We start from the raw sequence: 12,125 nt of genomic DNA, 5'->3' as shown, positions 1-12,125 counted from the left end.
AAAACAGCAAAGCTTCCAACTGCTGGGGGACCAACCAGCATCATGAAAAGACAGACAAGTTAAGGCTATTCTAAAACGCTTCTGTACAATTATGTATAGCAAATACAGGAATTAAAATAATTTTTTAAAATAGATTTCTATGGCAGATTGAAGAAACAGCCACATTTTGAGCCTGACACTATCTTTCAAATCTAAAGATCCTGTCTTGTTCAAGACATCTTGTCTGTCATTGTTGATGTACATCACTGTTTATAATTAATAATTAGTGAATAATAAACCCAAACCAATAATGTGGAACACAATGAGGGCTTTAAATATACATACAGCTCTTATTTTAGTCTTAGCTTTTAAAAAAGATTTACTGCATTTAAGGTGATCATAATAGCCAATATATATGAAAGCCAACTAGTAACAGATGAATTGTTCAGCTAAGTCGTTAAAAATTACCCACGTTTGTGGCCTGGCAAAACAGCTACTGAACAGCTATGACATATCAGGCACTGAGCTAAGTGTGGTACACAATAGAGGTTGGTAAACTTCCTCCTACGGGCCAGATAGTGAATATTTTAGCCTTTGTGGGCCACATATGTTGCTGTCACATATTCTTATTATTTTTTTTTTCTTTTTAACAACCCTTTAAAAATGTAAAGGCCAATCTTAACTCAAGTGCCTTACAAAAACAGGCTAAGGATCATATTTGGCCCACAGGCTATAGTTTGCCAATCCCTGATATAAAATAAAAAGGTCAGGGCGACTCAATCATTAAGAGAAAGGGGCCTGTTTTATAAACATATGTGAGTAAATAAAGGCTATCATACACATTAAATACAAAGACATTTACCCTGAATATAATTAGAGATAGGGAAAAAATTACACTAGATATATAAATACCATAAGAAAATGAAATTAAAAATAAAATTATTTAATATTACATACTCTGGTGTATACACAGGTAACCAATAGACTAGTCTTCCACCTAATACGAGGGTCTCAGCTGCAAAGTTTAACAGGTCAAAAAACATATCACTCAGATGATAACTCAAGGAAACAGGAACATGGCTTTCTGGACTAGACAAAGAAAAGAAAATTTCAAAATCAGTGAAAAACTTTAAGACTGTTCAACTAAGTTAATTAAGAAGAAGCAACATGCTTCTTCTCAGAGTAGTAATATATCACATTTAACTCTCACTTACCATTTTTCCATCCCCTTCGGTATTTCCTTCTGTGAACCTGTTCTTCTTGTAGATTCTCTGATTCCATATGGAGCTAGATAAAAAACATTGGGAACACGGATAATCAAAAGTCACCCATGACCAATGAGGGGCAGATGGGCATCACGTGCCTCCAGGTGTCACACCCTGAGAAGAACGCAACATCATCACTATGCAATATTCTAGCTGAGAATGCATAGCATAAAGAACATTCTATTTAAAACACTGAGAGGGCAGGCAGGTGACCGGGTTCTTCAAAAACGTCAACGTCATAAAAGACAAGGAAAGGCCATGAAAGTGTTACAAATTAAGAGAGGCCCAAAAGATACGATTACAAAACGCAATACCTGACACTAGACCGGATACTGCACCAGGGGGAAAAATATTGCTACAAAGAACATGACTTTATTAAAGAATTGATTAAAGCACTGTATCAATTTACTAAACTGATAACTGTACTTTGGCTATCTAAGATTCTATCCCTATTCTTAGGAAATATATACTGAAGTATAAGGGTAAGGAGCCACAATGTATATATACAACTTACCCTCAATTGACTAAGAAAACAAGTATGTATTTTTATAAATATACACACAGAGTGACACCAAATACTAAAGTAGATTGTTAATAAAAAGTCACCCTGCAGAAGATGAAACAACAACAACACCCCCCCCACACTCATAGATACAGAGAACAGACTGGTGGTTACCAGAGGGGAAGGGGGGTGGGGAGAGGGCGAAAGGGATAAAACGGGATGTTTGTACAGCGATGGATAGAAACTAGATTTTTGGTGGTGAACACAATGTAGTACACACAGAAGTCAAAATATAATGATGTACACCTGAAATGTATATAATGTTATAAACCAATGTCACCTAAATTAAAAATATATATACAGCTCAAAGGAAAAAAAGAGTCATCCAATTTTCAGGAATTACATTCACACTGACATTGTAATACCTTGAAAAGTTTTCTTTTCTTAGATTTGAAACCATCTAAGTTACCAAAGAACTGAAGAGCGCTGAGATGGAACAGTTGAGATACATTTTGCCACTATTTACAAATTTACTGCCAAACGCTATAGGAAAGGCAGATCTCTTCTTAGATAAAGAGGCCCGAAGAGCTCAAGAACTCAAGAGCAGGAGAAAACAAGTTCTCATGCACAGCCCTGAAGCTCAGTGGGTTCACAAGCCCAGTGGTTCGCAGAACCCCAAATTTCAAGTCGCTCTAGAAAGGAGACGCCAGTGAAAACACGCACTACAAAAAAAAAACACAAGAGTTGCCACGTGGGGAAATGTGTGATAGCTGAAACTCTCTTCTTCAAAATCTGACACCATAATGGCAAATAACAGTTTGGCTCCAATTGGTATACCAGTAAACAATTACAGTCCAATATAAAACAAGCATAAAAAACAAACATATGCCTCAAAAAATAAGCTAAAGAGAAAAAAAGGATGACAAGTTAATCTATGTAGTTTAAAGAAACAAAATAGTAAGCTTTTAACTACTTAGTTATATTGGTATCCTGCCCTAAACTCATAATTTTTTCCTCCTCACTATGCCAAGAAGTCAGGGAAGGGGGGATACTAGCACAAGTTGGCGTTTCTGTGTGTGTGTTGATAAATTTTGTACTTTAAATGTAAATGACTTTAGGAAACTAATCCTACTCCTACTTTCATATAAAAATAAACTTACGATCAGTGATGATTGCATCAAAATACGTGCCCTTCCTCCAGGAAGGCTTAGATGCATCTGAAACCAGGACATCAAGGTAATACTTCTCTAAACCATACTGACGAAGATTTGCCCTAATGTTTTCATCTGGTCCTCTCCATTTCTGGTTTTTCCTACTAGCCTTTCCTGAAGGGAAAGAAAGAGAAAGTACCAAATCAAATAGAGCCTTCTTACTTCTTGTCATTTAGCTAAAAGTAATGTTTAACTCATCTAAACCTACATCTACTCAAATAAGACTTGCTTTCATTTAAAATCTTAATCTTATTTCTACAAATAAACAATTATTTTTATTTCAACTTACTATAAAAATACATTTTGAGCAGTAAAATATACTGATGTCTAACTTATTTTGTCCAGTCACCTTTCAAGTAAAACTGCCTAAAAACACTCATTCAATACTTAACTGAGTTCAAAGCATATACCAGTAAACAGAGTTGAACAGAACATGGTCCCTTTCCTCAGGCAAAACAGTCCCATGCAGAATATGACTCCTATGAATCAGATAAAACCAAGAGAAGTGACAAGAGCTAACTTGGGAAATGCAGGAGCTGTGACCACGGAGAGAGGCAAAATGGAGGCATTACACACAAAAAGTTAAAGAGGAGGTCCAAGGAAGAAGTTCAAAAGTTCTAGTCTAGGAGACACCAGTGGACACCGTTAATTAAGACTGGAGAAATCAAGAAGAAAAACAAGCTTAGCGAAAAAGATGAGACTCACTTGAGATCTATCAATCGTACTATACCTTGAGGTTCCTACAGAACATTCAGAAAAGAGATTCAGCAGGCAGCTGGAGGCCAGAATAGATACACTTGGGAGATAGTATATAAACTTAAGTTAAATCCATAAGAATGAATGACATTTTTTATTAACTGTGCTGGCAGTTACATAAGTGTCTGTTCTACAATTATTCTTCTATTTTTATAAACTCTTTTGTATTACGATCTACCTCACAATAAAAACAAAAGTTAAAAATCAAAAGGAGAAGAATGACATGACTCTGTACAACATGTAGTGCGATAGGAGATGGAGTCAAAGAGAGCTGCCCAGAGAAAAGCAACATGCAAACAGACATCAAAGAAAACTGCACAGACTTAAGGAGACTGAGACAGACAGTAAAAGAAATAAAAGTACCATCCGATGAGAGCAGTGTCTAGGAAACCAAGGGAGGCTTTACGGAGGTTGACACTGCCAAATGCTGTAAATCTGGGGGTTAGTAAGAGTTTTCAGCAGACACGGAAGCTAGAAAATAACAGGCAGCAGAGAGAGAGACGAAGAAAAAGAAATGGCAAATAAATACTAGTTTTTAAAGAAGCACTTTGGCAAAAGGAAGAGGAAAACAAAGTGGTAGCTACAGGACCCCTGCACGATTGATAGAAAAGGTTTCAAAACAGGAGAAACTTGAGACTACTTGAGAGTACAGAAAGAGTGAGAAGCACAGGAAACAGCAGGCACGTCTAACAGCATCTTGGATCGGCTCTAAGGAAACTCAACCTCAATCAGAACTCTATCCAAGTAGACTACAGGTTATAACATAACTTTTAAACAGAAACTTCATAAATAAAAATTCAAATAAATTATATAGGACTATTTTCTTAAAGCAAACATACTGCTTCTACTAAAAGCAAACTGGAATTATTCTTCTGAGCACCCTGTCACTCTAATATACTGCAGACAGAGCATATCGTCTTCTGGTTAGCCCATTTAGGTGAACTTGATAAAACATAACTCACTTTCCTTATGATAAATATTACTGAATTCCTTATAGTCAAGGTAGGAAAAAAGATAGGCCATCAAGTACAATATATCAAATTGCTTCAGCAAAAGAAAAGGTATAAGAAATTCTCACCTATATAATAACTTCACTGGGTGAGAAAAAAGAAAAGAGTGTTTTAAGGGTTGATTTTAGTTACAACAATGGAATACCAACATAAACACAAACAATTTCAAAATCAATGAAATATGACATTTTTAATACCATTCAGCTATAAAGAAATACTTGTTCAGTTTGATTCAATTCCATTCAATTAAACATTATTACCTAAGCTTCTAGAGTTTAAAATATTTTCCAAAATTGCCTCAAAAGCAAGCAGATGCTTGTCCTAAGTTACCCTGAGTCTAATGCAGCATCTTTAAAGTTATTGTCACCTTATCTGTTTCAAAGATGTTTCGGTCAGTTATGAAATTAAAAATGTATATGGTACTCAAGGACTAGAAATTAATCCAGCATACACTCAATGTATGATTACTGAATAAAAGAATGGTCGTAATCTGTAGAAACTGTGTATTTTATTAACATGGACATCTTGACTAAAAATGGCTAGTCCCTTCTCTCCTACTTCTTTCCCAGCAAGTTCACAACCTTATAGTTTGCCTATTTTTTAAAAAATCTCTCGGGGCTGGCCCAGTGGCGTGGTGGTTAAGTTCAAGTGCTCCATTTCAATTGCTCAGGGTTCATGGGTTTGGATCCAGGCAGGGACCTACACACCACTCATCAAACCATGCTGTGGCAGTGTCCCACACACAAAGTACAGGAAGACTGGCACAGATGTTAGGTCAGCAACGCTCTCCCTTAGGGAAAAAGAGGAAGATTGGCAACAGAGGTTAGCTCAGGGCCAATCTTCCTCACCAAAAAAAAAACCAAAAAAATAGCTCTTACTAAGATTACAAATACCTGTGAGGGGAGGGCTTTTTCTTATCCATCTTTGTGTTTCCCCCAAGAGATCACTTTGCACATACTGGATACTTCATAAAAAGCAAATACCCAATGAAGTTTTATTGTTGTAAAAATAAGTGAAACTACATTATATCACAACTCTGCATTTTAACATTAGAAATAGATGTACAATGCCATATAAAACTATTTAATTATTTTAAAGGCTCATTTGGTACAAGAGCAAAGACTTTAATGCTAACTAAAACTTCTACTCACCCAAGCCATGAACTGTGTTGTAGTCTATGTCTGTCCCATACACATATGCACCAAAATGTGCAGATGCTATCAGAAGGCCACCTAAAAAAAATCACACAATTATGATCTGTTAACCAGAAAGTCCCAGACTCTTGTTTCTTCCCCTATTTAATCTGATCCAGATTCTTACAAACTAGCTGCAGGCACAGTACCCTAGAATGACACTGGTCCTGGCCATATTTAGCAGACCTCAGAACTGAAAAAACAAACCCCTAAACTGTGCTCACTACATTGGTCACAGAGCAAGGAATTAATGTATGCCCTGGCATAATTACTTTCACCAGCACTACTTAGAGAAAATTATCTTCTTTTGGTCAAAATAATGTATGTTTAGTGATTTTCACCTTATTTTCAGAGGTCTATACAAACCATCTTCCTCCTTTCTTAAAAATGAGGATACAAGGCTGCTATAAGCAAACAGCTGGTAATAAATTCTGATAATTGGGCTCAACTGCCACTGAAGTCACAGTTTCAAATAACTAAAGAGGGCACAATTGATATATAAGACATTAATCTTTGCAATTAAAACATTAGGAAGAATAGTTACTTCTATAAGCAGTGAAGCAATTATCTCTTAAACTGTAAATATGAATTTATGAATAACTATTATCAAACATACACAAAAATAATTAATACAATGACTTCTGTTTACTTAGTGCTGTGATCAAAGTGAAAACAAATGTCTCAAAACCATCTGATTGGATTAAGTAATTTGGTAGGTGGGACGAGCTCACACATGGAGAAAAATCTAATAAAGATTAAAACATTAATGAAATTCCTTTAAAATAAAAGGTGACAATATTTTTAAATTATTTAAGAAAAAATTTACAAAGTTAAATAATTTAATAATTGTACTTTTCATTCACCTCCACTTTTTGTAAATCATCCAAATTAACATGCTCTCAATGCTTGGGCAAGTCTTAATAGCTATACTGTAGAAAGGGCTGTCAGTCAGAGTGAAATCAGTAAGCATTCTTCGATTATGCACAAACTCACACAGGGGAAAATAGCTAGGGTTCTTTCCCTTATATTCTTTTAAAATGTAATCTCCTAAATTAAGATGGGTAGTGCCTCCAGAGGGTCAAGATCTATAAATTAATGGTGTTCCTTCCATAGCCATTTAAAACATAGTTTGGTAACATGTACTTAAAAATACTTTGCTCATGAAAAATACTGTAACTACTTTCTACTGGAGTCCATGAAGAGGAGAAATGGAGGACCAAAGAACAGCAGAAACCAAAACCTAGGTTCCTTTACACTACCTAAAAAAGCACCTGTGCGAGAGGTACGGTGAGGAGGACCACACAATTCTTACTCTGTAAATGGACCAGTCCATCTTCAGGAAACGTACTATATGTGATGATTTGGAATACTCATAAAATCACTTCACCCAAATTACGAGGAATTACTACAATTCTGCCAATTAAGGCAGATACTCACCTAGAAGAACTAGTTGTCAAGGGAAACAGAAAAGCTTTCCTGTGCTTCCTTAAACAGAACCTTATCCATTTGGTTAGAGTGAGTTTTGAGAAGACCCAATTTAGAGTACACTGCTGGAAGGAGATGAATAATCTGTTAGACTGCATCTGTTAGTTAACTCAGTGCCCTTAAGCTTTTCAACTTTTAAGTAAAATCATTATAAATTAGCTTCTCTGAACTAGTCACTGGGTAATCACTGTTAATCATCTAGTTGTTTTTTCAATTAAATTGAAAATTCTTTTTGCCTTTAGTTATACCTCAGTTGCAGTTTCTTTGGAAGCTTTCTGGTGGAAGAAGGGGTGATAAAAAAAACAAGGGATAAAGTGTTGAGAGGGCAGGTGAGGAGACTCACTCAATGTCTTATTATGCTATCAAGTGTAAGAATACCACGTATGTGATCTAGACTAGCAATTCAGTGTTCTAAATTCTCATTACTTAAATGGTAACCACTTTAAGGTTAGGGTAATATCTTACAGGTGAAAGGATATAATAAATGGAATTTATTTAGGATATAGAAACTAATTTATGACTTTCATCTTTAGAGAGTTAAGTAGAAAGCTTTACAAAATTATGGAAATAAGAACTGGGCTTTGGTTTTGCTGAAAGAAAAGGAGAAAAGGAGGAAAAATGGTGATACTACTACATCTATTTTATCCTTTTTAAAAAAGAACTCAAATAAATTAAACTAGCAGCCTGAGCAAAAGGGTATTGCCAGAAAATGGAAATTCTACCAGACAAACTATGAGACTCAGGAAAAGGGGAGCACAAACAGCCATGGACAAAATGGGAAGCAGAGATTACTATATAGACCTACAGAGATCCACTCTCTCTCTCCTAACTTCTCTTTTCCTCTTCAGTCTCCTCCCAGAACTAGGACAGCTGGTTTCCCAAAACCTGGCTCCTGTGTCTATCATTCTGCAATGATAAAATTTCAAAAGGAGCCACATTCCTCTCCTTACACCCAGGAGCTATGTGAAGGTAGGAGAGGCCAAGGAGCGTACAATAGCCTCCTGGGTGTACTCTCAATTACGAAAGGAGCTGACTCACTTGAGAGAGGGGAAGGGGAAAAGGAATCAGAGCTATGGCTGCAGAGCTCCATCAAAAAATCATATCACAGCCAACTACAGCCATTGGCAGACACTGGGACAAATTATTTTTCACTATAAACAAAGAATCAGAAGTTTACAATTTTAACCCTCAAATTCCTTGCCTGCTGCCATAATTTGTCAACAGTTGCAAATTAAGAATATCTTGGAATACAGCCAAAGAAGGGTTTGAAAATGAGTTTATGGCAAGATTGTTCACCATCACCATTCAATATTAGCTATATCTAACATCTTTCATCACCAAAAAAGCATCTAAGTTCTTAACAAAATAATAATTCAAAAATAATGATAATCCATACAGTTCACTGAATAGCTACTATGCGTCAGCTAACTTGCTGAGAATTTCATATCCATGTATTACCTCACTTAATCCACACAATATATTACTTACTACCACTTTACAAATGATGGGACTGAGGCTTAGACAAGTTAAGAATCTTGCCCAAAGTCACACAGTAACTGATAGAGTAAGGATTGAAAACTCACTCTATTTGCTCTGTGATAGTCTCTACAATACCACTCCTTTGGGGTCAGCAGCAATTGAAATAAGTATACGTTAGCTTACCAATTAGATAAACATATTCAACAAATTGAATTAAATTAAGTAAGTAAAGCTGGACACTCAGTTAATAAGAGTTATAGACCATCCACAAGTCTTGTATCATATCGCAGGCAGGCCTGTGCCATCGTAAGTGTTCAACATATTCACGCCGATCACTCTGAGTGATGCTCAATCAGAGCGGCAGTTCAGACACTTCCTCACTACTGAGAGCTGACCCATGATATGTATCCTCTCCCTTGGGAAAACGGAGATACACAACTTTGAAAAAACAAACCTTACTAAAGTGAAAAACAACATATTTGCTAAAATGGAAAGAAAAGTGTGTTTCTGCAGCTCATAATGTCATCCTAGATAATGCAGCAGACTGTCTAAACGAAAAAGGAAAGGTGTTAAGGCAAGAGAAGATTTTCTCTCTCCTTCCAGTTTCCCAGAAGTTTGTCTATACCTTGAGATAGTCACAGGTCACCAACAGTCAGTAAGTAAAGCATTGGGGAAACTAATACATATCAGTTTTGTAATCTTTAAAACTGAAAATTTAACACTTGAATTAAAAAAATACAAAAAAAGAAACAGAAGGAAAAAATATCATAAAATACTTTGTGAAAAACTATGGCCATGGAGGAGGGCACAGGGCTACTCATTTCTCCAATCCTTCAGAAGGTACTACCCATCAACCAGACAAAAGGACCAAGAAAGAGGACAAACTGTGCTTAAGAACTGTGTCAATTCAGAATTGTTGGCTATTACCAGTTTCAAAACAAAAGCACCAAAAACTAGGTACAGTCCTAAAGTTACGTTTATACAAACTCAAATTACAAAATTTTAGCAGCATTTCTGCAGAGATCTACCTCTTGCAATTTTCTATTAACTGTCTTAAATATTGCAATTAATTTTCCATTAACTATCTTATACAAACTGCCCAATGACTAAGATATGCTAACCACTTTAAGGAGCTGCCCTAAAGCAAATCAGGGGCAGGTCTCCCCTCTCCTCACCACACTAGAGGTAGTCAATACCTTGATGGCTGTGGAAGTTAGCATTTCACAATATACCCAGCCTCATCTACATCGAGGGAAGGAAATTTTCCCCATAGTTCTAGGAACTCTGTTTTTAAACTTTACGGTATGGTCTACATGTTTGCGTGCATATTAAGCATTACGTACATGAATATAACTCAAAGAATTCCTCTCACTTCACAGAAAGAGTTTTTAGAAGTCCAAGAACAAGATTAAGGATTAATAAAGAGTTTAGCATTTAGAAAAAGATAAATTGGACCCATTCCTCACAAAATACAAGAAAATAAACTCCAAATGGACCAGAGGTCTAAAAGGAAAAATTAAAATTAAGAGAGTACTAGAAGAAAACATAGCTGAATTCCTCTATAATTTGGATGTAGGGAAAACTTGTGTGTGGCAAAAAGCAATTACATGCAGAGTCAAAAGATAAATGGCAAACTGAGAGAAAATATTTTATATATATTATTTTATATTTATATATATATAAAACATTTTAAAATGGGGGGTTAATGTCTCTAACATACAAAGAACTTTTAAAAATAAGGAGGAACAAAAAGACTACAGAAACATGAGCAAAAGACATGAAAGACAATTCCAAAAAAGTTATAAAAATGGCCCTTAAATATAAAATGTCATTAGACTTCATTCATAATAGGAAAAATAAAAATTAACACTTCATTGAGATAACATTTTCACCCAAGAGACTGGCAAAATTTCAAAAGCTTAACAATTTACCCTGATGGAGCAGCTGTGAGGGAAAAGGAACTCATCTATTGCTTGCAAGAATGCAAAATGGCATAATGGAGAGGAATTTGAAAACATTTAACAAAACTACATATGCATACACTCTTCAACCCAGAAATCCCACTTACAAGAATTTACCCCAGAGCTATATCTCCAACATTATGAAAGCATGTATGCACAAGATTATTCACTGCAAGAATTATTTGTAACTGCAAAATATTGAAAACTACCCGGTCCAAGTAGGAGATTGTTTGAAAAAATTTCAGTCCCTACGCCCGTGGAGTATAACTATAAAAAAAGAATGAAGACAACCTCTATGAACTAACAGGAAATGATATCTAGGAAATATTGTTAAGCGAAAAAAGCAAAGTTAAAAACAACATATAGGGGCTGGCCCGTGGTGCAGCGGTTAAGTTCGCATGTTCCACTTCTCAGGGGCCTGGGGTTCGCCTGTTCGGATCCTGGGTGTGGACATGGCACCACTTGGCAAGCCATGCTGTGGTAGGCATCCCACAGATGAACTGGAGGAAGATGGGCACGGATGTTAGCTCAGGGCCAGGCTTCCTCAGCAAAAACAGGACTGGCAGTAGTTAGCTCACGGCTAATCTTCCTCCAAAAAAAAAAAAAAAAACCATATATAGTATGCTATCTTTTGTGTAAGAAAGAAGTGGAAATAAGAAAATGTACATATATCTGCTTATCTTAAAAAAAAAAAAAAAACAGGAAGAATGAACTAGAAAACAAAGAAGTTGGTCACCTACAGGATAAGGAAGCAGGATGGGAGGGATATGAAAGAAAGTGACATTTCTCTGAATCTACCTTCTTGTGTAGTTGTGACTTTTGGAAGCAAATTAATCTTCTACATATTTAAAAATAAAAGTAAGGGGCCAGCCTAGTGGCATAGTGGTTAAGTTTGTGCACTCTGCTTCCATGGCCCAGGGTTCACAGGTTTGGATCCTGGGCGCAGATGGAGCATCACCCATCAAGCCACACTGTGGCAGCATCCCACATAAAATAGAGGAAGACTGGCACAGGTGTTAGCTCAGTGACAATCTTCCTCAAGCAAAAAGAAGAAGACTGGCAACAATGTTAGCTCAGGGCCAATCTTCCTCACAAAAATAAATAAATAAATAAAGGTAAACCAACAAGGATGAGGGGGAGTAAAAATCTAAAACTGAGGGCAAACTGGAAAAAGTGAACTTAACTGAATTTTAAATGAAGGGGGAAAAGAAGAAAGCACAATATTTGACTTTATTGCCCCTTAGGCAGAGTAGGGAACTAAAAACATATCCTGAAAACATATCT

At 36.1% G+C, this 12,125-nt stretch overlaps 1 protein-coding gene across 6 annotated transcripts in view; it reads right to left on the bottom strand.

Annotated features, from left to right (window-relative positions):
• Positions 1–12,125, bottom strand: part of TRMT11 (tRNA methyltransferase 11 homolog) — a 58,424-nt gene that overhangs the window by 26,840 nt on the left and 19,459 nt on the right. For all 6 annotated transcript variants that reach the window (XM_023651031.2, XM_023651027.2, XM_023651030.2 and 3 more), the window contains 4 exons: positions 5,875–5,955; positions 2,907–3,071; positions 1,194–1,266; positions 937–1,068 (listed from right to left, as the gene is read on the bottom strand). In XM_023651031.2, coding sequence (XP_023506799.1) covers positions 937–1,068; positions 1,194–1,266; positions 2,907–3,071; positions 5,875–5,955 — 451 coding nt within the window. The remainder of the gene's footprint in view (positions 1–936; positions 1,069–1,193; positions 1,267–2,906; positions 3,072–5,874; positions 5,956–12,125) is intronic.

Source organism: Equus caballus, chromosome 10 (genome assembly GCF_041296265.1).
Source record: "Equus caballus isolate H_3958 breed thoroughbred chromosome 10, TB-T2T, whole genome shotgun sequence".
In the NCBI taxonomy this organism is placed as follows: Eukaryota; Metazoa; Chordata; class Mammalia; order Perissodactyla; family Equidae; genus Equus; species Equus caballus.
Note: the sequence above shows the minus strand (reverse complement) of the source record. Positions and strands in the feature narration are given on the sequence as shown.